This window comes from Delphinus delphis, chromosome 10 (assembly GCF_949987515.2).
Source record: "Delphinus delphis chromosome 10, mDelDel1.2, whole genome shotgun sequence".
In the NCBI taxonomy this organism is placed as follows: domain Eukaryota; kingdom Metazoa; phylum Chordata; class Mammalia; order Artiodactyla; family Delphinidae; genus Delphinus; species Delphinus delphis.
The window spans coordinates 41,827,380-41,849,876 of NC_082692.2; the positions used below are offsets into that span (position 1 = coordinate 41,827,380).

The 22,497-nt window shown below is 36.9% G+C and overlaps 1 protein-coding gene across 1 annotated transcript in view; it reads left to right on the plus strand.

The window, feature by feature from the left end:
* The window catches only part of MLIP (muscular LMNA interacting protein), a 151,842-nt gene that overhangs the window by 73,721 nt on the left and 55,624 nt on the right, over window positions 1-22,497 (plus strand). The window contains exon 11 of the mRNA XM_060021348.1: window positions 5,202-5,330. Coding sequence (XP_059877331.1) covers window positions 5,202-5,330 — 129 coding nt within the window. The remainder of the gene's footprint in view (window positions 1-5,201; window positions 5,331-22,497) is intronic.

Genomic DNA, 22,497 nt, shown 5'->3' on the forward strand with positions numbered 1-22,497 from the left:
CACAGTGTGTGCCAGAGTGGAGAGTGAGGGAGAGAGAGGGGCAGTAGCAGGAGACAAGATTGGAAAGGGAGAAGCTGGTTGGAGAGTGAAAGATTAGGTCATATGGAGCCTTGTAGGCATCATCCTGCAGGCATTGTAAGGGTTTGGGTTTTTACTCTAAGTGAGAAGATGAGGAATTTCAGTGCTTTGACTGGAGTCCTGTGACATGGCTTGATTTACTCAGTGATTGTTCTGTGCTTAACTCACCTGAATTGTGAGCCCTCTGAGTACAAGTGTTATGTCTTATTCATCTGGGTAGACACTACAGTTACTGACATAGAATAGGTCTCACTTGGCAAAATGCCTGCAGAGAGCATCTGAGAGATGGTCTGATAGAGGAATGCTTCAGAGCTCCAAGACAATGGTTGCTTTGTCTTTAAGGCACTTCAAAAATGTCAAGAATACATACGTATATGTCATACATACGTATATGTCAAGAATGCATGCATACATACATGTATATATATATACACGAATACATATATGTATACATATATATGTATAGCAACATATACATATAAATGTATAACTGAATCACTTTGCTTTACACCTGAAATTAACACAACATTGTAAATCAACTATACTTCAGTTTTTAAAAAAAGACTTTATCAGTATTGTGCGAACTACTCTTCTCATCAAAGCAAATGGAGAGCAGAGTTGTCCATGATTGTTGGGATCTAGCACTCTTGGAATTGTGTCAAGAAGAATATAAACAGGCAGACTCCCCATCCAATAAAAGCCCATATGTACTCCTGGCTCTAATGAGGTTCTCAGATTTTAAAACTTACAATAGCAGAATCACAGTATTCTGTTATCAGAATCACAGTATTCTGGTTCCAGTTAAAAATAAAACATCTGCCTACCCTTTTCTGCAATGATAATGCTTTTTTTCTAAAGGTGGGGGAAATATTTTTCCCCCACCTTTAGAAAGGTGGGGGAAATGAATGAATTCATTCATTCATTCTTCATTCAAGAATGAAAGATTAACCTTTTTTTTTTCTCAAAATATAGCTCCAAAAGAGGGGGGAAAAGTCTTACATCCAGTGTAAATCAATTCTCAGGAGGTTCATCACAATACATTGAAATTTACTATTTGGAGAACCTTCTTGTTGTTCTTTCTGTGCTCCTTTTGCTGACTATGGGAGTCATTACCTATTTTTATTTCTCCACGTAGGCTGGAACGAAAATTATGGTATTGCTTTCCCTGGCATTGTAAGAATGACATTTGTTTGTATCACTCACGAGTCTAGCTGGATCTTTCGATTCTTTAGCAGCTAAAAAATGAAGGAAGGGCCTCCTCTGGTGAGTTTAGTTGTCATGTTGCTGGCAATGATCGTCTTAGAGTAGTTCACCTTTTTAGAGTCTTCTCACTTGTTAATCTAATTTCCTTTGTTTTTGTTTGGATGCAGACTTAGCAAATTAGGTTTGCCAGAATTAGCGAACCAGTCTACTTAGAGTCTGAAGATACCAGATGACTATGAGCAAGGAGGCAGCATAGATTAGGAATTGATAAAGGACAGTCTGTTCTAAGCCTTATGCAATAACTTTGTGTGGTGTGGTTCTTGAGGAGGCAGGAATGTAAATAATCAAATGTGCCATTATTCATTATTAAAGGACCTAATCATGCAGGAGGATTAGGATCCTTTAGTTGATGGTCCAGACAGGTCGAATGGCTTTTTTCCAAGGTCATACAGTCTATTAACACTATTGGAAAAATCAAAATCTATGTCCTTATACTTTCCCCCCACCAATATCATGCTGCTTCTTGGGACTGGATTTTATACCAAGTCCAGAGAAATATCAGTATAAATTTTGCTGTCTGGCTGTGCAAACTACAGAATCCTTTAGGAGGCTAAATGTAGTGTTTGTGCCCTGCTTAAGGTAAGAAAAACTGGATTTACTAAGACTAGTGAAAAGAACAGTAAAATGACATGTAATAAGTTAACCATGGCCTAAGTCATGAATGTGGCAATTGGCAGTGGAAATAAAACAGAAGCAATGGATTTAGAAGGAATCAAAAACAAAAATACTAGGACTTTGTTAGTGATTGCCCAGAGGACGTTATAGAGAGGTGGGTGTTTAAAAATCATGTTAAGTTTCTCTCTATGCTGTTTCTCTCCCTGTCTCTATCTCTGGAGTAGACATCAGAGTAATTAAAACCCTGGGTTTATGATCAGACTAGACCTGGATTAAACCTCGACTTGTTCACATATTAACTGTATGGCTTTGGCATGTGACTGATTCTAAGTCTCTCACAGGGTTGTTGATAAGGAATTGATGAGATAATCAATTTAAAATATTGAATGTAGTGCCTGTAAGATACGGAATCTGGGTCTATGGGATAATGATGATGTCATTATCTGCAATGAATCCTCAAGTGTTTTGAGGCTGGTTTCAAAGCATGTGCAATGGTATGAGCAAGGTGCAGAGGCTGCCATATACAGGATTGATCAGTGTACCATGGTTTATGGAGAGTACATGAGGCTCAGAATTGGGCCAACAAGGTTTGAGTTTCAATTTGACCAAAGGCCGACACACAGTTAGGTGTGAAGGGTATGGTTAAAGGTTATAGGGCAGGGCTTCCCTGGTGGCGCAGTGGTTGAGAGTCCGCCTGCTGATGCAGGGGACACGGGTTCGTGCCCCAGTCCGGGAAGATCCCATATGTCGCAGAGCGGCTGGGCCTGTGAGCCATGGCTGCTGGGCCTGTGCGTCCGGAGCCTGTGCTCCGCAGCGGGAGAGACCACAACAGTGAGAGACCCGCATACCGCAAAAAAAAAAAAAAAAAAAAAAGGTTATAGGGCAGGAAGTGTGAACAATGTCAAAGGCAAACTATGTTTAGTATTCCTTTGCCTGGAGTTGGCTTCCCTGTCCATGAAATGCTGGCTGGTAAGTGACAGCAAGTTATGGTGCAGGAATAAAAACAGGACTAAGGAAAGAGGTAATGAATAAAATGGAAGAATTGGGGCAACTGTATTGAGACCAAATAAGCAAACTAGAATGAGGAAAATTCAGAGATTTCAGGTAGACCAAAGCCTAGGAACACAGAGTCCAAGAAAAGAGCAGGTGGAAATAGAGGAAATAGGGAAAGAATCCTTGTTCAATTGCCAGACAACTATCAAATCCAGGAAATTCATAACCAAAAAAGCATCAAACCTGGCAGAGAAATAAGCATGAAGGGTCAGTAACTGATTCTGATATTAAAACTACTTGATATCCAGCCAACCAGAGGACTGTCTTTTCTGGATTCACCCTGGAGGATGATGATCCCGAGAGAGATGATCTGAGTGGAAGTTTCCAGGCCAGGATGACCCAGAACATCCACCTGCTAGCAATGCAGGAACCAGGGCATCAAGTTTCTCTGGCAGGGGGATTCTCACAGCATATCAAGTGCTTCTGGTCAGATTTCTTCCCTCTGCTTTCATCTTTTGGCTGGTGCCACCAAGTTTAGTGTCTAAACTTCCGTGTTGGTTTTAGAACCCGGTAAGCCCTGAGTACCGGAGTTGTACTGATTGCCTGCTTCCCAAAGGAGCAGGAGAGAAGGTACAAGAGTAGGAGCAGCAGGAAGGAGAAATGAAACAGGAAGTCACGTGGAAAAGAGAGACAGGAAATCTGGACAGTTTCGGATCATGACCCAGGTATCAGGCGTCTCCCTATGACAGGTGGCTGTAGAAATCAGCACCTGCTTGAGCTTTGCTCTCGTGCTGAGTTCATTGGAGGATATTACTCTCATATGTATACTCAACTGTGTGACGTCATGCATAACTCGTTGTTACTTGCTCATCTTTTCCCCTGGAGAGAAATCAGAGTTTCTTAAGTGGGAGATATTTCCCTGCCTGGGGAAGATAGAGATTTTTTTCTCAATCTTTATTCCCCCAGTTGGCATAGATATGAAAGCCAGCTGGGAAAATATGGGTTGAAAAAAATATTGCAGAGTGGCATTTATTCAAGACTCAAAACATAACGGGTGGCTTATAGGGCAGAGAGATAGATGTCCTCCCTTAAGGCTTAATTCGAGAGCATCAGCACAGACTGAGGAGAGCTAATTTACTATTTTCTGAAAGGAAATGGGCTTGAGAAGAATGATTACAGCAAAATGCTCAAAGAGAAAAAGCATCACAACTTTTTACTGAATTCTTGTTTGGGATTTTTTTTGTAAACTTATCAATCATTTTGTGACATTTTACAGTGTAACGAGATTTTGGTGTTTGTGAAACATCATTTTGAAATTGCCCCAAACTAGATTCTTCTCTCTCTCTCTCTCTTGTCAGACTGACATTGGGTACAAATCCACGAATCTGAAATGACTGGTCTATTCACTCAAACTCTTTTGATTGCAAGTTATAGAAGTCAAACTGAATTGGAAAAAAAAAAGGGAATTTTGTGTAAAAGAAAAGGAAAATCTTAGGAAGCCTCAGAGAAGAAATTCAGCTGGGTCCCAGGAATGTTTTGGAATTCAATTCTGGAGAGCCCTCAAGTGTGTCTCTTTCCATACACTTTGCTGTATTTTTCTTGATCTCATCAGATCTGCTTTTATGGCAGATTAAGTCTTTCCCATAGCTCCCAAATCCACGTATTATAATTTCAGTCTCCCAGCATGGCTGCAGAGCAGTTTAAAGCAGTGTTCCATATTCATGGAAGAGAACATCTGTTTGCTACCCAGCCCCCAGTCCCTTGTGTCAGAAAGCCACCCTTGGTTTCATCATACACAGTCTGAACATGACTTCTGGGATTTTAGGGTTTCCAGAAAAAGAAAGTTGTTTTGGGCTTGCTGGATTGTACTAGATTCGTCTATCCTATCATGCCCCAAATGAGTACGCTGTCTGGCACCGAGGATGCTCTCAATAAATATTTGTCAAATGAAATATTTATTGACTGAATACACTGGCAAGGATATAGGAACATGTTTGACTAGATAAAAGAAGATGTTTTTGCATTTTGAACGTCACAATAGTAGATCTTAATGAGTTGATTGTGCTGTAACAGGTAACTAAAACTAGTTACATTAGTTAAAAATCATTTGATTTCTAGCTGTTTTTATGTATTTATAAAATCATTTTAAAATAAAAAATTGCTGTGAGAATATATGAATAACTTAATATACCTATGTATTCATTTTAATAGTATTTTTTCCTTTATTTTTTAAAAATTTGATATTCATGAAGACGAAGCCTGGAGTAATTCGCCCTGTACCTGTAAAATCAAAAATATTACTGAGAAAAGAGGAGGAAGTCTATGAACCCAACCCTTTCAGTAAATACCTGGAAGAGCACAGTGACTTCTTTTCTGATCAGGTGAGTGTGCATATGAGAAAGTCTTTGATATTTGGATAAATAACTGTACAAAATATAGAGATGCCTCTATGAATATGGTGTGTGCAAGAAAATATTTGTGATTGGAATATCCTTAGTAATAAAAAATATCTATTTTTTTACATAATAAAACAATTCTTAAGTATTTTCAGGATGATATTTTGAAGTATTTAAATGTTTTTTCCTAAAATTTTTCTACCTATTGTTGGTATTGTTTTGGGGACCAAGATATTACTTCTTATAAAGACATCATGGAGTCACTGATTAAATGAGTCATATAGGTGCTGCAGTCTTAGTTCTAATATCTGCTTCCTTTTGAAGTAATGCAATGCTTTAGGTTTGGTATATTAGTACATTTGACAGAAGATCTATTGTTTCGATTCATATCAACATAATAGAGATGATGTGATACCCTAGATTGAGTGTTACTAGATAGGGAATAAGGGCTTAAGTTCTTTTAAGGCATCATTGTTTTTTTGGTTTATGTGCAAAAAAGGTATACTATCTTCCCCTTATATATCCTATATGTTGAAGAAGGTATAATGGAAGGTTGTTGATGGTGCTTTATAAAATATTCAGGAAAAACATGAAAATATACATTTATGCAATATAAAATTTCATAAATTATCTCAAAGGGAAACCTTACATCCTTATTTGTCTTCTTCAAATTCAACAAAGTGACATGGGTTATATATTTTATATCTCAAATATTATTACATGCTTCAGCAATGCAAGCAATCCAGAAATCTTTGTGGGTACAACCAGGATACGCAAGATCACCACCACATTTGGTAATCTATAATAGAATAGACTTGCAAAAGAATGTAAGGTGCTATACTCTTTTTAAAGTTCAGTTGGAAAATGATAACTAACAATATTCTTGAAAATAGAAATTACAGTCATATTTGTGAAGCATAAGAAATATCTTGTCTCGTATTATACTAGCTCTATGACACTGAGCAAGGTATTTCATCTCGCCCAGTTTGTGTCTTAACGCATAAAATGAGGCATTCAGAAGAGGTACTTTTTAAGGATCCTTCAAATTCTAAAATCTGGGTTATTTAAAATCTAAGAACTGTGAGTAGGCTAAAAGCCTTGAAAAAGTTCATTATAAATACTTTCTCATGCTTAGCTACAGTTTTTATTTATAAAATGGAGATGATAATGTTTTCTGCTTATTTATATATACTTTGTGAAGACTGATAGGATTTCAATAAGTTAAGCATTTTTAGGAGACTAATATCATTGAAAATGATAATTAGAGGCAATTATTCTCATTTTATAAAATAAAAGGGAGCCCTTAATTAATTAAATTAAATAGGGAAATCTTATTGATATATAAGGTGTGTTCACTAAATCTGCACATAAAAGAAATGGAAATTCCTGTTTGGAAGGCATATTTCCATCATCAATGAAAATATTCATTATATATCTATTGCTTATATGACACTGATATTTTAGAGGCTTAATGTGACATTTTAGACAGTATGGGATTATTATAAAAATTTATAGAAGTAATCTAGTATTATATGACAAAAATGCCAACAGTTAAAATAAATTTCACATATCCATGCAACATATTCTTCAAATACGATCTAATTCTGTAAAATAAAAGTTTTGTTCTTTTGTATTAGTATAATTTTAAATTCATGCATTTTACCTTAAACAAGATTCTTTGTAGAATGTCAAGTTAACCTAACTATAATTTATCACAATTTATTGTCCTCTGGAATGATAAACTCCATTTTCCGCTGTAAGAAATTCTTTTCGTTAAAAGGAGTTGCCAGTTCTTTTCATAGCTTTTCCTGACTATACAACAAGTTTAAAGCTCTGTTTATGTACACATAAACCTATGTATTTTCAGATAATTTGTAGAAAATTTGAGTTCTTCTGCAAGTATTTTGGTGGTGCATAGACTTATTTATATTTTCTTTCAATCAGTTTATTCTTGTGTATATCCCAACTTCTGTGTCAGCAGACTGTCAGAATTGAAAGAAGTCTAGCAGAGCACTTAAAAGTGAATTCCAGACCTTTCCTGATCTTATTCATTGACCTTGCAGGAGAGGAAAAATGAATATACTAGGAAACCGGGAAGCTGCATATACTATCAACTGGCCTCTACATGAAGCTATAACCACCACTTCAATGTGGCCAAAATCTACAGTGGAGGCAGACACAAAAGACAGCTCACAAGCATAAATGCTGAAAGCTCCTTAAATAATGAATTGAGTAATAACAATTTATGATCTCAGCATGGCTACTTCATCAGAACTTAACTCAAATTCAGTTCTGGTCGCTATTGCGTTCTCTTTTGCTGCTGCCACAGAATAAATTGAATGGTTCTAAACTCAGTTGATCTCACCATCCATCCATGTAATGCAAAATTCTTTAGCCTGACAGTTGAGCCAAACTGAAACAGCTCACATTCACTGATCTGTCCTGTCCTGGGGACAGTCCCACATGACAGGAGATGTTAGATAGGATTGTTAAATCCATGAATTTCCCCTAGCAGCTTCACTGCCATAAAATATGATTTCAAAACTCTGTTACAAAAAGTTACACACCAAAGATGATGAGACAAGACAAAAATGTATTTATTGTAGCATAAGAAGGTACAACCAGGCAGACTTTTGAACTTATAATGAACTGAAAAGTTGCCTGGAGATAGCCCCTGAGCACTAAAAGCAAAGTTTGAAACCAAATGCTTAATCAAGTAATTGAAACTTATTAATCAACAACTTTTACATCAAAATGGCATAGGCCAGGAAGCATCATTCTATTTTTTTAAAAAATTTAACAACTTTACTGGAGTAAGTAAATTACTGCTTTACAATGGTGTCTTAGATTCTGCTTTATAACAAAATGAATCAGCTATACATATACATATATCCCCATAACTCCTCTCTCTTGCATCTCCCTCCCATCCTCCCTATCCCACCACTCTAGGTGGTCACAAAACACTGAGCTGATCTCGCTGTGCTATGCGGCTGCTTCCCACTAGATATCTACTTTACATTTGGTAGTATACAAAAGTCCATGCCACTTTCTCACTTCATCCCAGCTTAATCTTCCCCCTCCCCATGTCCTCAAGTCCATTCTCTACATCTGTGTCTTTGTTCCTGTCCTGAACCTAGGTTCATCAGAAACATATTTTTTTGTTACGTTCCATAATATGTGTCAGCATGCAGTATTTGTTTTTTTCTTTCTGACTTCACTTTGTATGACAGACACTATGTCCATCCACCTTACAACAAATAACTCAATTTCGTTTCTTTTTATGGCTGAGTAATATTCCATTGTATACATGTACCACATCTTCTTTAAACATTCATCTGTTGATGGACACTTAGGTTGTTTCCATCTCCTGGCTATTGTAAATAGAGCTGCAATGAACATTGTGGTACATGACTCTTTTTGACTTATGGTTTTCTCAGGGTATATGCCCAGTAGTGGGATTGCTGGGTCATATGGTAGTTCTATTTTTAGTTTTTTAAGGAAGCTCCATACTGTTCTCCATAGTGGCTATATCTATTTACATTCCCACCAACAGTGCAAGAGGGTCCCCTTGTCTCCACACCCTCTCCAGAATTTACTGTTTGTACATTTTTTGATGATGGCTATTCTGACTGGTGTGAAGTGATGCCTACTGTAGTTTTGATTTGCCTTTCTCTAATGATTAGTGATGTTGAGCATCCTTTCATGTGTTTGTTGGCAATCTGTATATCTTCTTTGGAAAAATGTCTGTTTAGGTCTTCTGCCCATTTTTGGATTGGGTTGTTTGTTTTTTTGATATTGAGCTGCATGACCTGCTTGTAATTTTGGAGATTAATTCTTTGTCAGTTGCTTCATTTGCAAATATTTTCTCCCATTCTGAGGGTTGTCTGTTCGTCTAGTTTATGGTTTCCTTTGCTGTGCAAAAGCTTTTGAGTTTCATTAGGTCCATTTGTTTATTTTGTTTTTATATCCATTTCTCTAGGAGATGGGTCAAAAAGATCTTGCTGTGATTTATGTCATAGAGTGTTCTGCCTATGTTTTCCTCTAAGAGTTTTATAGTGTCTGGCCTTACATTTAGGTCTTTAATCCATTTTGAGTTTATTTTTGTGTATGGTGTTAGGGAGTGTTGTAATTTCTTTCTTTTACATGTAGCTGTCCAATTTTCCCAGCACCACTTATTGAAGAGGCTATCTTTATCCACTGTATATTCTTGCATCCTTTATCAAAAGTAAGGTGACCATATGTGTGTGGGTTTATCTCTGGGCTTTCTATCCTATTCCATTGATCTATATTTCTGTTTTTGTGCCAGTACCATACTGTCTTGATTACTATAGCTTTGTAGTATAGTCTGAAGTCAGGGGGCCTGATTCTTCCAGCTCTGTTTTTCTTTCTCAAGATTGCTTTGTCTATTTGAGGTCTTTTGTGTTTCCATAGAAATTGCAAAATTTTTTGTTCTACTTCTGTGAAAAATGCCTTTGGTAGTTTGATAGGGATTGCATTGAATCTGTACATTGCTTTGGGTAGTACAGTCATTTTCACAATGTTGATTCTCCATTCTAAAAACATGGTATATCTCTCCATCTGTTTGTATAATCTTTAATTTCCTTCATCTGTGTCCTATAGATTTCTGCATACAGGTCTTTTCTCCTTAGGTATGTTTATTCCTAGGTATTTTATTCTTTTTGTTGCAATGATAAATGGGAGTGTTTCCTTAATTTCTCTTTCAGATTTTTCATCATTAGTGTATAGGAATGCCAGAGATTTCTGTGCATAAATTTTGTACCCTTCTACTTTACCAAATTCATTGATTAGCTCTAGTAGTTTTCTGGTAGCATCTTTAGGATTCTCTATGCATAGTATCATGTCATCTGCAAACAGTGACAGCTTTACTTCTTCTTTTTTGATTTGTATTCCTTTTATTTCTTTTTCTTCTCTGATTGCAGTGGCTAAAACTTCCAAAAGTATGCTGAATAATAGTGGTGAGAGGTTTCCTGATCTTAGAGGAAATGGCTTTAGTTTTTCACCATTGAGAATGATGTTGGTTGTGGGTTTGTCACATATGTCAATATACAGCCTTAATTATGTTGAGATAAGTTCCCTCTATGCCTACTTTCTGGAGGAGTTTTATCATAAATGGGTGTTGAATTTTGTAGAAAGCTTTTTCTACATCTGTTGAGATGATCATATGATTCTTCTCCTTCAATTTGTTAATATGGTTTATTCCATTGATTGGTTTGCGTATACTGAAAAATCCTTGCATTCCTGAGACAAAGCCCACTTGATCATGGTATATGATCCTTTTAATGTGCTGTTGGATTCTGTTTGCTAGTATGTTGTTGAGGATTTTTACATCTATGTTCAATAGTGATATTGGCCTGTAGTTTTCTTTCTTTGTGACATCTTCATCTGGTTTTGGTATCAGGGTGATGGTGGTCTCGTAGAATGAGTTTGGGAGCATTCCTCCCTCTGCTATATTTTGGAAGAGTTTGAGAAAGATAGGTGTTAGCTCTCTCCTAATGTTTGATAGAATTCACCTGTGAAGCCGTCTGGTCCTGGGCTTTTTTTTGTTGGAAGATTTTTAATTACAGTTTCTATTTCAGTGCTTGTGGTTGGTCTGTTTATATTTTCTATTTTTTCCTGGTTCAGTATCAGAAGGTTGTGCTTTTCTAAGAATTTGTCCAATTCTTCCAGGTTGTCCATTTTATTGGCATATAATAGTTTGTAGTAATCTCTCATGATCTTTTCTATTTCTGCAGTGTCAGTTGTTACTTCTCCTTTCTCATTTCTAATTCTATTGATTTGAGTCTTCTACCTTTTTTCTTGATCAGTCTAGCTAATGGTTTATGAATTTTGATTGTCTTCTCAAAGAACCAGCTTTTAGTTTTATCGATCTTTGCTATCGTTTCCTTCATTTCATTTTCACTTATTTCTCATCTGATCTTTGTGGTTTCTTTCCTTCTGCTAACTCTGCGGGTTTTTTGTTCTTCTTTCTCTAATTGCTTTAGGGGTAGGGTTAGGTTGTTTATTTGAGATGTTTCTTGTTTCCTGAGGTAGGATTGTATTGCTGTTACCTTCCCTCTTAGAACTGCTTTTGCTGCATCCCATAGGTTTTGGGTCATCATGTTTTCATTGTCATTTGTTTCTAGGTATTTTTTGATTTCCTCTTTGATTTCTTCAGTGATCTCTTGGTTATTAAGTATTGTATTGTTTAGCCTCCACATCTTTGTATTTTTTACAGATTTTTTCCTGTAATTGTTAAGTAGTCTCATAGCATTGTGGTAAGAAAAGATAGTTGATATGATTTCAATTTTCTTAAATTTACCAAGGCTTGATTTATGACCCAAGATATGATCTATGTTGGGGAATGTTCCATGAGCACTTGAGAAGAAAGTGTATTCTGTTGTTTTTGGATGGAATGCCCTATAAATATCAATTAAGTCCATCTTGTTTAATGTATCATTTAAAGCTTGTTTTTCCTTCTTTATTTTCATTTTGGATGATCTGTCCATTGGTGAAAGTGGTGTGTTAAAGTCCCCTACTATGATTGTGTTACTGTCGATTTCCATTTTGGCTGTTAGCATTTGCCTTATGTATTGAGGTGTTCCTGTGTTGGGTGCATAAATATTTGGAATTGTTATACCTTCTTCTTGGCTTGATCATTATGTGGTGTCCTTCTTTGTCTCTTGTAATAGTCTTTGTTTTAAAGTCTATATTGTCTGATATGAGAATTGCTACTCTAGCTTTCTTTTGATTTCCATTTGCATGGAATATGTTTTTCCATCCCCTCACTTTCAGTCTGTATGTGTCCCTAGGTCTGAAGTGGGTGTCTTGTAGACAGCATATATATGGGTCTTGTTTTGTATCCATTCAGCCAGTCTATGTCTTTTGGTTGGAGCATTTAATCCATTTACATTTAAGGTAATTATCAATATGTATGTTCCTATTACCATTTTCTTAATTGTTTTGGGTTTGTTATTGTAGGTCTTTTCCTTCTCTTGTGTTTCCTGCCTAGAGAAGTTCCTTTAGCATTTTTTGTAAAGCTGGTTTGGTGGGGCTGAATTCTCTTAGCTTTTGCTTTTCTGTAAAGGTTTTAATTTCTCTGTCGAATCTCAATGAGATTCTTGCTGGGTAGAGTATTCTTGATTGTAGGTTTTTCCCTTGATCACATGTCCTACCACTCCCTTCTGGCTTACAGAGTTTCTGCTCATTCCCTTTTATGTTATTTGCTTTTTTTCCCTTGCTGATTTTAATATTTTTTCTTTATATTTAATTTTTGATAGTTTGATTAATATGTGTCTTGGCATGTTTCTCCTTGGATTTTTCCTGTACGGGACTCTCTGTGCTTCCTGTACTTGATTGACTATTTCCTTTCCCATATTAGGGAAGTTTTCAACTCTAATCTCTTCAAATATTTTCTCAGTCCCTTTCTTTTTCTCTTCTTTTCCTGAGACCCCTATAATTTGAATGTTAGTGCATTTAAAGTTGTCCCAGATGTCTCTAAGACTGTCCTCAATTCTTTTCATTCTTTTTTCTTTATTGTGCTCTGCAGTAGTTATTTCCACTATTTTTTCTTCCCAGTCTCTTATCTGTTCTTCTGCCTCAGTTATTCTGCTGCTGATTCCTTCTAGAGAGTTTTTAATTTCATTTATTGTGTTGTTCATCATTGTTTGTTTGCTCTCTGTTCTTCTAGGTCCTTGTTAAATATTTCTTGTATTTTCTCCATTCTATTTCCAAGATGTTGAATCATCTTTACTCTTCTTACTCTGAATTCTTTTTCAGGTACACTGCCTCTTTCCTCTTTATTTGTTTCGTCTGTTGGTTTTTATCTTGCTCCTTCATCTGCTGTGTGTTTCTCGGTCTTCTCATTTTGCTTAACTTATTGTGTTTGGTGTCTCTTTTTGCCCACTGCAGGTTCGTAGTTCTGATGTTTTGGTGTCTGCCCCCAGTGGCTAAGGTTGGTTCAGTGGTTTCTGGATACTTCCTGGAGGAGGGGACTAGTGCCTGTGTTCTGGTGGATGAGGCTGGATCTTGTCTTTCTGGTGGGCAGGACCACTTCTGGAGGTGTGTTTTGGGGTATCTATGATCTTACTATGATTTTAGGCAGCCTCTCTGCTAATGGATGGGATTGTGTTCCTTTCTTGCTAGTTGTTTGGCATAGGGTGTCCAGCACTGTAGCTTGCTGGTTGTTGAGTGGAGCTTGGTCTTAGCATTGAGACAGAGATCTCTGTGAGAGCTTTTGCCATTTGATATTATTTGGAGCCAGGAGGTCTCTGGTGGACCAATGTCCTGAACTCGACTCTCCCACCTCAGTGGCACAGGCCTGACAGCTGCCCCAAGCACCAAGACCCTGTCAGCCACACGGCTCAGAAGAAAAGGGAGAAAAAAAGAAATAAAGATAGAAAGAAATAAAATAAAGTTATTAAAATGAAAAATAATTATTAAAAATTAAAAATATTAAAAAGTAATTTAAAAAAAGGAAAGAAAGAATGAAGGGAACATCCAAACCAAAAAACAAATCCACCAATGATAACAAGCACTAAAACCTATACAAAGAAAAAAAAACAACGGACAGACAGAACCCTAGGACAAATGGTAAAAGCAAAGTTATACAGACAAATCACACAAAGAAGCATACACATACACACTCAGAAAAAGAGAAAAAGCAAAAAAATATATATATAAACAGGAGGAAGAAAGCATCCAAATCAATAAAACAATCTACCAATTATAATAAACTCTAAATACTAAACTATGATAAACATAAAACCAGAAACAGATTAGATGCAGAAAACAAACCCCAAGGCTACAGTTGATCACAAAGTGCCCTGCCTCAATTTTGGGATGATTCTTTGTCTAGTCAGGTATTCCACAGATGCAGGGTACATCAAGTTGATTGTGGAGGTTTAACCCGCTGCTCCTGAGGATGCTGGGAGAAATTTCCCTTTCTCTTCTTTGTTCGCACAGCTCCTGGGGTTCAGCTTTAGATTTGGCCCAGACTCTGCCTGTAGGTCGCCTGAGGACATCTGTTCTTGCCCAGATAGGATGAGGTTAAAGTAGCAGCTGATTAGCGGGCTCTGGGTCACTCAGGCCCGAGAGAGGGAGGGGTATGGAATGCGGGGTGAGCCTGCTGCAACAGAGGTCGGCATGACGTTGCACCAGCCTGAGGCATGCCATGTGTTCTCTGGGGGAAGTTCTCCCTGGATCACGGGACCTTGGCAGTGGTGGGCTGCACAGGCTCCCGGGAGGGGAGGTGTTGATAGTGACCTGTGCTTGCGCATAGGCCTCTTGGTGGCTGCTGCCACAGCCTTAGCATTTCATGCCCATCTCTGGGGTCCATGCTGATGGCCACAGCTTGTGCCTGTCTCTGGAGCTCATTTAGGCAGTGCTCTGAATCCCCTCTCCTCATACACCCTGAAACAATGGTCTCTTGCCTCTTAGGCAGTTCCAGACTTTTTCCTGGACTCCCTCCTGGCTAGCTGTGGCACACTAACCCCCTTCAGGTGGTGTTCATGCAGCCAACCCCATTCCTCTCCTTGGGATCTAACCTCTGAAGCCAGAGCCACAGCTCCCAGCCCCCTCCCACCCCAGTGGGTGAGCAGACAAGCCTCTCAGTCTGATGAGTGCTGGTCGGTACTGATCCTCTGTACAGGAATCTCTCTGCTTTGTTCTGTGTACCCTGTTGCTGCACTCTCCTCCGTGGCTCCGAATCTTCGCACCCACCCAACCCCTGTCTCCTCCAGTGAAGGGGCTTCCTAGTGTGTGGAAACTTTTCCTCCTTCACAGCTCCCTCCCAGAGGTGCAGGTCCCATCCCTCTTCTTTCATCTATGTTTTTTCCTTTTTCTTTTGCCCTACCCATGTATGTGGGGAGTTTCTTGCCTTTCGGAAAGCCTGAGGTCTTCTGCCAGCATTCAGTAGGTGTTCTGTAGGAGTTGTTCCACATGTAGATGTAGTTTTGATGTATTTGTGGGGAGGAAGGTGATCTCCATGTCTTACTCCTCTGCCATCTTGAAGGTCTCCTCTCATCATTCTATATTAGATGGATTTTTAAACAAAGACACTTCAGAATGAAGTTTATGCTTCTCTGAAATTACCTTTCAATCCATTATTATATCAATTTGTGGTCCTTTTGAGTTCTTACAAAATATCCTCACACTCCACCTACGGATATAAAACTATGGTGATGTACTTTGAGGCATAGTTCTATTGATAACTAAAGGCAGAGTTAAATAACTAATAGAATTGATTGGACAAATGGGCATCCAGAAGACATAGAGGCTTAGAAAATCAATTCACTAATTAAAATGAAGATACCAAAAAGAGGAATGGTGTTTTGTTTATCTGACTACTCGTGAGTTTGCAAAATATACTGATTGCTTTCTGGTCATTTAATGTATTTAATTAGACAATAGTGATTTCTGCCCTGAAGAGTCTCAACTTAGTAGAAAAAGCAATTGCTAACCTCAGTTATATAAAATGTGGTATAAAATATTTTTCTCTCATTCTTTATAAATTAGTAATGAAACCCATGATATTAGGTATGTCATTTCTTTCTTGAAACCCTAGAAAAATGTATAAAAATATTGTGGACAGAATTGAAAGGGGGTTGTATTTTAGTTTCATCTCATTTTCCTGGAAATGTTTTCCTTTTTTCTTTTTTTTAAAATGAGAAATAGTGCTTTCCAGCATGTATGCCTCTTAAATTTTATTTTCCTCCTAATTTGCTTCAATAGGGAAAAGAGCATGTTTTTGTGTGAAAATGACCATTTAACGAGTTTCCTTCCCACCAAAGAGAATGTAAATGAGTAATTACAGGGAATTTTCTTTATTGTAGTATTTACATTCTTTCTTTTCTTCTGAGTTTTCTTAGACATCTGACTTCCCAACCAAACTATCTGTTTGACTTTCAACTTTGACGACAATGCGGGTGACTTTCAGTTTTCTATCTAATTATTCATTAAATTTTATATATATATATATATATTTAACATCTTTATTGGAGTATAATTGCTTTACAATGGTGAGTTAATTTCAGTTTCTGCCTTATAACAAAGTGAATCAGTTATACATATACGTATGTTCCCATATCTCTTCCCTCTTGCATCTCACTCCCTCCCACCCTCCCTATCCCACCCCTCTAGTTTGGTCACAAAACACTGAGCTGATCTCCCTGTGCTATGCGGCTTCTTCCCACTAGCTATCTATTTTACGTTTGGAAGTGTATATATGTAGCTGTGACAAAGTGAGAGAGTAGCATGGACATATATACATCAAATTATATTTTTACTGTGACCTTCACCTGCACTTCCTTATCACCCATGTGTTACAATTATAGAGCAAACACCTTTGTTAAAAGGTGAACTAGATAATATTGCCTTTTATTATGAATGACTACTGGCTTTGTCACAAGTTGCTACTTTTTCAACATTTGTTTCTCAATCAAGATGGCTCAATCTCTTTTGTCATAAAATTATCTTTTTATCATTGCTAACCTTTTATCAAGAAATTTTTTCAGTTTAAAATGTTTAACATTTTTAGATCTAGAAATGATTAAGTGGTTTACTGAATAGTTTTGAGGGAAGAGAACAAAAATTGCTTGCAGGGTTACATTTCTTTTGGAAGAGTTAAGACCAGAGATTTGGCTTCTCCAACTGTTACTAGGTTGTTTTTGATTATTCAAGTAATGAAATCCTTGTGAGTTTTTCTCTTCATCTTTTCCCTTTACTCCCTCTGACCCTCCCTCCCTACTCCTTCCTGCCTTCCTTCCTTCCTCCCTTCTTCCCTTCCTCTATATGTAATAGGTAACAATTTGTCATATACAGGTTATGTATGATATGTAATAGATAATTTATCAGCACAATAAACTTTTTAATGTTAAAGAAATTTTCCTACAGAGACAATATTTACTTTTTCTTCCAGGATATAATCATATAGGAGCTCTTCGTCAAACTTAGGCTTTTATCTCTCCCATTTATTATTTATTTATTTATCATTATTTTTATTATTATTGCTTTAAGATTTCTCTTGACCTTGTGTATGTACCAAAGAAGACAGGAACTAAGGAGTGCAGGTTTCCACATTGCTAAGGGTGCGGGTTTCCACAGCAAAGATTTCTACTCCTGCCCCTCTTCCATTGTTTTATGTAGGTTTAAAAATCTTAGATTTTTACTTGCTTTATTTATTTATCTTTTTTAATTTTAGAATTTTCTTTAATTTTTTATACAGCAGGTTCTAATTAGTTATCCATTTTATACATATTAGTGTATATATGTCAATCCCAATCTCCCAATTCATCACCCCCCCCCCCAACACTTTCCCCCCTTGGTGTTCATACGTTTGTTCCCTATATCTCTGTCTCCATTTCTGCCTTACAGAATATTTGTTTTTCTGACTTACTTCACTCCGTATGACAGTCTCTAGATCCATCCACCTCTCTACAAATGACCCAATTTTGTTCCTTTTTATAGCTGAGTAATATTGCATTGTATATATGTACCACATCTTCTTTATCCATTCATCTGTCGATGGGCATTTAGGTTGCTTCCATGACCTGGCTATTATAAATAGTGCTGCAATGAACATTGGAGTGCATGTGTGTTTTTGAATTATGGTTTTCTATGGGTATATGTCCAGTAGTAGGATTGCTGAGTCATATGGTAGTTCTATTTTTAGTTTTTTAAGGAACCTCCATACTGTTCTCCATCGTGGCTGTATCAATTTACATTCCCACCAACAGTGCAAGAGGGATCCCTTTTCTCAACACCCTCTCCAGCATTTGTTGATTTTCTGATGATGCCCATTCTAACTGGTGTGACAGGATACCTCACTGTAGTTTTGATTTGCATTTCTCTAATAATTAGTGATGTTGAGCAGCTTTTCATGTGCTTCTTGGCCATCTGTATGTCTTCTTTGGGGAAATATTTATTTAGGTCTTCTGCCAATTTTTGGATTGGATTGTTTGTTTTTTTTAATATTGAGCTGCATGAGCTGTTTATATATTTTGGAGATTAATCCTTTGTCCATTGATTCGTTTGCAAATATTTTCTCCCATTCTGAGGGCTTTCTTTTCATCTTGTTTGTAGTTTACTTTGCTTTGCAAAAGCTTTCAAGTTTCATTAGGTACCATTTGTTTGTTTTTATTTCCATTACTCTAGGAGGTGCATCAAAAAAGATCTTGCTGTGATTTATGTCAGAGTGATCTTCTGATGTTTTCCTCTAAGAGTTTTATAGAGTCCACTCTTATATTTAAATCTCTCCATTTTGAGTTTATTTTTGTGTATGGTGTTAGGAAGTGTTCTAATTTCATTCTTTCACATGTAGGTGTCCAGTTTCTCCAACACCACTTATTGAAGAGACTGTCTTTTCCCCATTGTATATCCTTGCCTCCTTTGTCATAGATTAGTTGACCATAGGTGTGTGGGTTTATCTCTGGACTTTCTATCCTGTTCCATTGATCTATATTTCTGTTTTTGTGCCAGTACCATACTGTCTTCATTACTGTAGCTTCGTAGTATAGTTGACGTTAGGGAGTCTGATTCCTGCAGCCCTGTTTTTTTCCCTCAAGACTGTTTTGACTATTCGGGGTCTTTTGTGTTTTCCATACAAATTTTAAGATTTTTTGTTCTAGTTCTGTGAAAAATGCCATTAGTAATTTGATATGGATTGCATTGAATATGTAGATTGCTTTGGATAGTATACTTATTTTCACAATGCTGATTCTTCCAATCCAAGAATATGATATATCTCTCCATCTGTTTGTATCATCTTTAATTTCTTTCATCAGTGTCTTATAGTTGTCTGCACACATGTCTTTTTTCTTCCTAGGTAGGTTTATTCCTAAGTATTTTATTCTTTCTGTTGCAATGGTAAATGGGAGTGTTTCCGTAATTTCTCTTTCACATTTTTCATCATTAGTGTATAGGAATGCAAGAGATTTCTGTGCATTAATTTTGTATCCTGCAACTTTACAAAATTCACTGATTAGCTGATTAGCTCTAGTATTTTTTTGGTAGCATCTTTAGGATTCTCTATGTATAGTATCATGTCATCTGCAAAAAGTGACAGTTTTACTTCTTCTTTTCCAACGTGTATTCCTTTTATTTCTTTTTCTTCTCTGATTGCTGTGGCTAGGACTTCCAAAACTATGTTGAATAATGGTGGCAAGAGTGAACAACCTTGTCTTGTTCCTGATCTTACAGGAAATGCTTTCAGTTTATCACCAGTGAGAATGTTGTTGGCTGTGGGTTTGTTGCATATGGCCTTTATTATGTTGAGGTAGGTTCCCTCTATGCCCACTTTCTGGAGAGTTTTTATCATAAATGGGTGTTGAATTTTGTCAAAAGCTTTTTCTGTATCATTTGAAAAGATCATATGGTTTTTATCCTTCAATTTGTTAATATGGTGTATCACATTGATTGATTTGTGTATGTTGAAGAATCCTTGCATACCTGGGGTGTGTGATCTTTTTAATGTGTTGTTGGATTCTGTTTGCTAGTATTTTGTTGAGGATTTTTGCATCTATATTCATCAATGATATTAGTCTGTAATTTTCTTTTTTTGTAGTATCTTTTTCTGGTTTTGGTATCAGGGTGACGGTGGCCTCATAGAATGAATTTGGGAGTGTTCCTTCCTCTGCAATATTTTGGAAGAGTTTGAGAAGGATGGGTGTTAGCTCTTCTCTAAATGTTTGATAGAATTCACCTGTGAAGGCATCTGGTCCTGGACTTTTGTTTGTTGGAAGATTTTTAATCATAGTTGCAATTTCATTACTTGTGATTGGTCTGTTCATATTTTCTATTTTTTCCTGGTTCAGTCTTGGAAGGTTATACTTTTCTAAGAATTTGAAAATATCTTCAAGGTTGTCCTTTTTATTGTCATAGAATTGCTTGTAGTAGTCTCATAGGATGCTTTGTGTTTCTGTGGTGTCTGTTGTAACTTCTCCTTTTCCATTTCTAATTTTATAGATTTGAGTCCTCTACCTCTTTCTTGATGAGTCTAGCTAATGTTTCATCAATTTGGTTTATCTTCTCAAAGAACTTGCTTTAAGTTTTACTGATCTTTCTTATTGCTTTCTTTGTTTCTTTTCCATTTATTTCTGCTCTAATCTTTATGATTTCTTTCCTTCTAGTAACTTTGTGGGTTTTTTTTTTCTTCTTTCTCTAATTGCTTTAGGTGTAAGGTTAGGTTGTTTATTTGAGATTTTTCTTGTTTCTTGAGGTAGGATGTTATTGCTATAAAGTTCCCTCTTAGAACTGCTTTTGCTGCATCCCATACAGTTTGGATCATTGTGTTTTCATTGTAATTTGTCTGTAGGTATTTTTTGATTTCCTCATTGATATCTTCAGTGATCTCTTGGTTATTTAATAACGTATTGTTTAGCCACCATGTGTTTGTGTTTGTTATTTTTTTTACCTGTAATTGATTTTGAATCTCATACCATTGTGGTCAGCAATGAGATATGAGATATTGATATGATTTCAATTTTCTTAACTTTACTGAGGCTTGATTTGTGACCCAAGATATGATCTATCCTGGGGAATGTTCCATGTGCACTTGAGAAGAGAGTGTAATCTGCTGTTTTGGGATGGAATGCCCTATAAATATCAGTGAAATCTATTTGGTCTATTGTGTTATTTAAAGCTTGTGGTTTCTTATTAATTTTCTGTTTGGATGATCTGTCCATTGATGTAAGTGAGGTGTTAAAGTTCCCCAAGATTATTGTGTTACTGTCAATTTCCCATTTTATAGCTGTTAGCAGTTTCCTTATGTATTGAAGTGCTCCTATGTTGGGTGCATATATATTTATATTGTTATATCTTCTTTTTGGATTGATCCCTTGATCATTATGTAGTGTCCCTCTTTGTCTCTTGTAACATTCTTTATTTTAAAGTTTAGTGTATTTGATTTTTGATTCCCATTTGCATGGAATATTTTTTTCCATCCCCTCACTTTCAGTCTATATGTGTCCATAGGTGTGAAGTGGGTCTCTTGTAGACAGCATATGTACGGGTCTTGTTTTTGTATCTATTCAGCGAGCCTGTGTCTTTTGGTTGGAGCATTTAATCCGTTCATGTTTGAGGTAATTATAGGTATATATATTCCTATTACCAGTATTTATTTGTAATGTGTTTCTTTCTTTCTTTCTTTCTTTTTTGGCCATACACGGGCCTCTCACTGTTGTGGCCTCTCCCGCTGCGGAGCACAGGCTCCGGACACGCAGGCTCAGCGGCCATGGCTCATGGGTCCAGCCACTCCATGGCACGTGGGATCTTCCCGGACTGGGACACGAACCCGTGTCCCCTGCATTGGCAGGCAGACTCTCAACCACTGCGCCACCAGGGAAGCCCTGTAATGTGTTATTTTTTTAGGTCCTTTTCTTCCATTGTGTTACCCATTTAGAGAAGTTCCTTTAGTATTTGTTGTAGAGCTGGTTTGGTGGTGCTGAATTCTCTTAGCTGTTGCCTCTCTGTAAAGCTTTTGATTTCTCTGTCGCATCTGAATGAGATCCTTGCCGGGTAGAGTAATCTTGGTTGCAGGTTCTTCCCTTTCATCACTTTAAATATATCATGCCACTCCTTTCTTGCTTGTAGAGTTTCTACTGAAAATCAGTTGTCAACCTTATGGGAGTTCCCTTGTATGTTATTTGTCATTTTCCCTTGTTGCTTTCAATAATTTTTCTTTGTCTTTAATTTTTGTCAGTTTGATTACTATGTGTCTTGGCGTCATTCTCCTTGGGTTTATCCTGCTTGGGACTGTCTTCACTTCCTGGGGTTGGGTGGTTGGGTGACTCTTTTCTTTCCCATGTTAGGGAAGTTTTCGACTATAATATCTTCAAATATTTTCTCAGGTCCTTTCTCTCTCTCTCTTCTCCTTCTCCTTCTGGGACCCTTATATTGTGACTGTTGTTGCATCTAATGTTGTCCCAGAGATCTCTTAGGCTGCCTTCACTTCTTTTCTTTTTTTTTCTTTATTCTGTTCTGCATCAGTGAATTCCACCATTCTGTCTTCCAGTTCATTTATCCGTTCTTCTGCCTCAGTTATTCTGCTATTGATTCCTTCTAGTGTATTTTTCATTTCAGTTATTGTATTGTTCATATCTGTTTGTTTGTTCTTTAGTTCTTCTAGGTGTTTGTTCTTTAATTCTTCTAGATCTTTGTT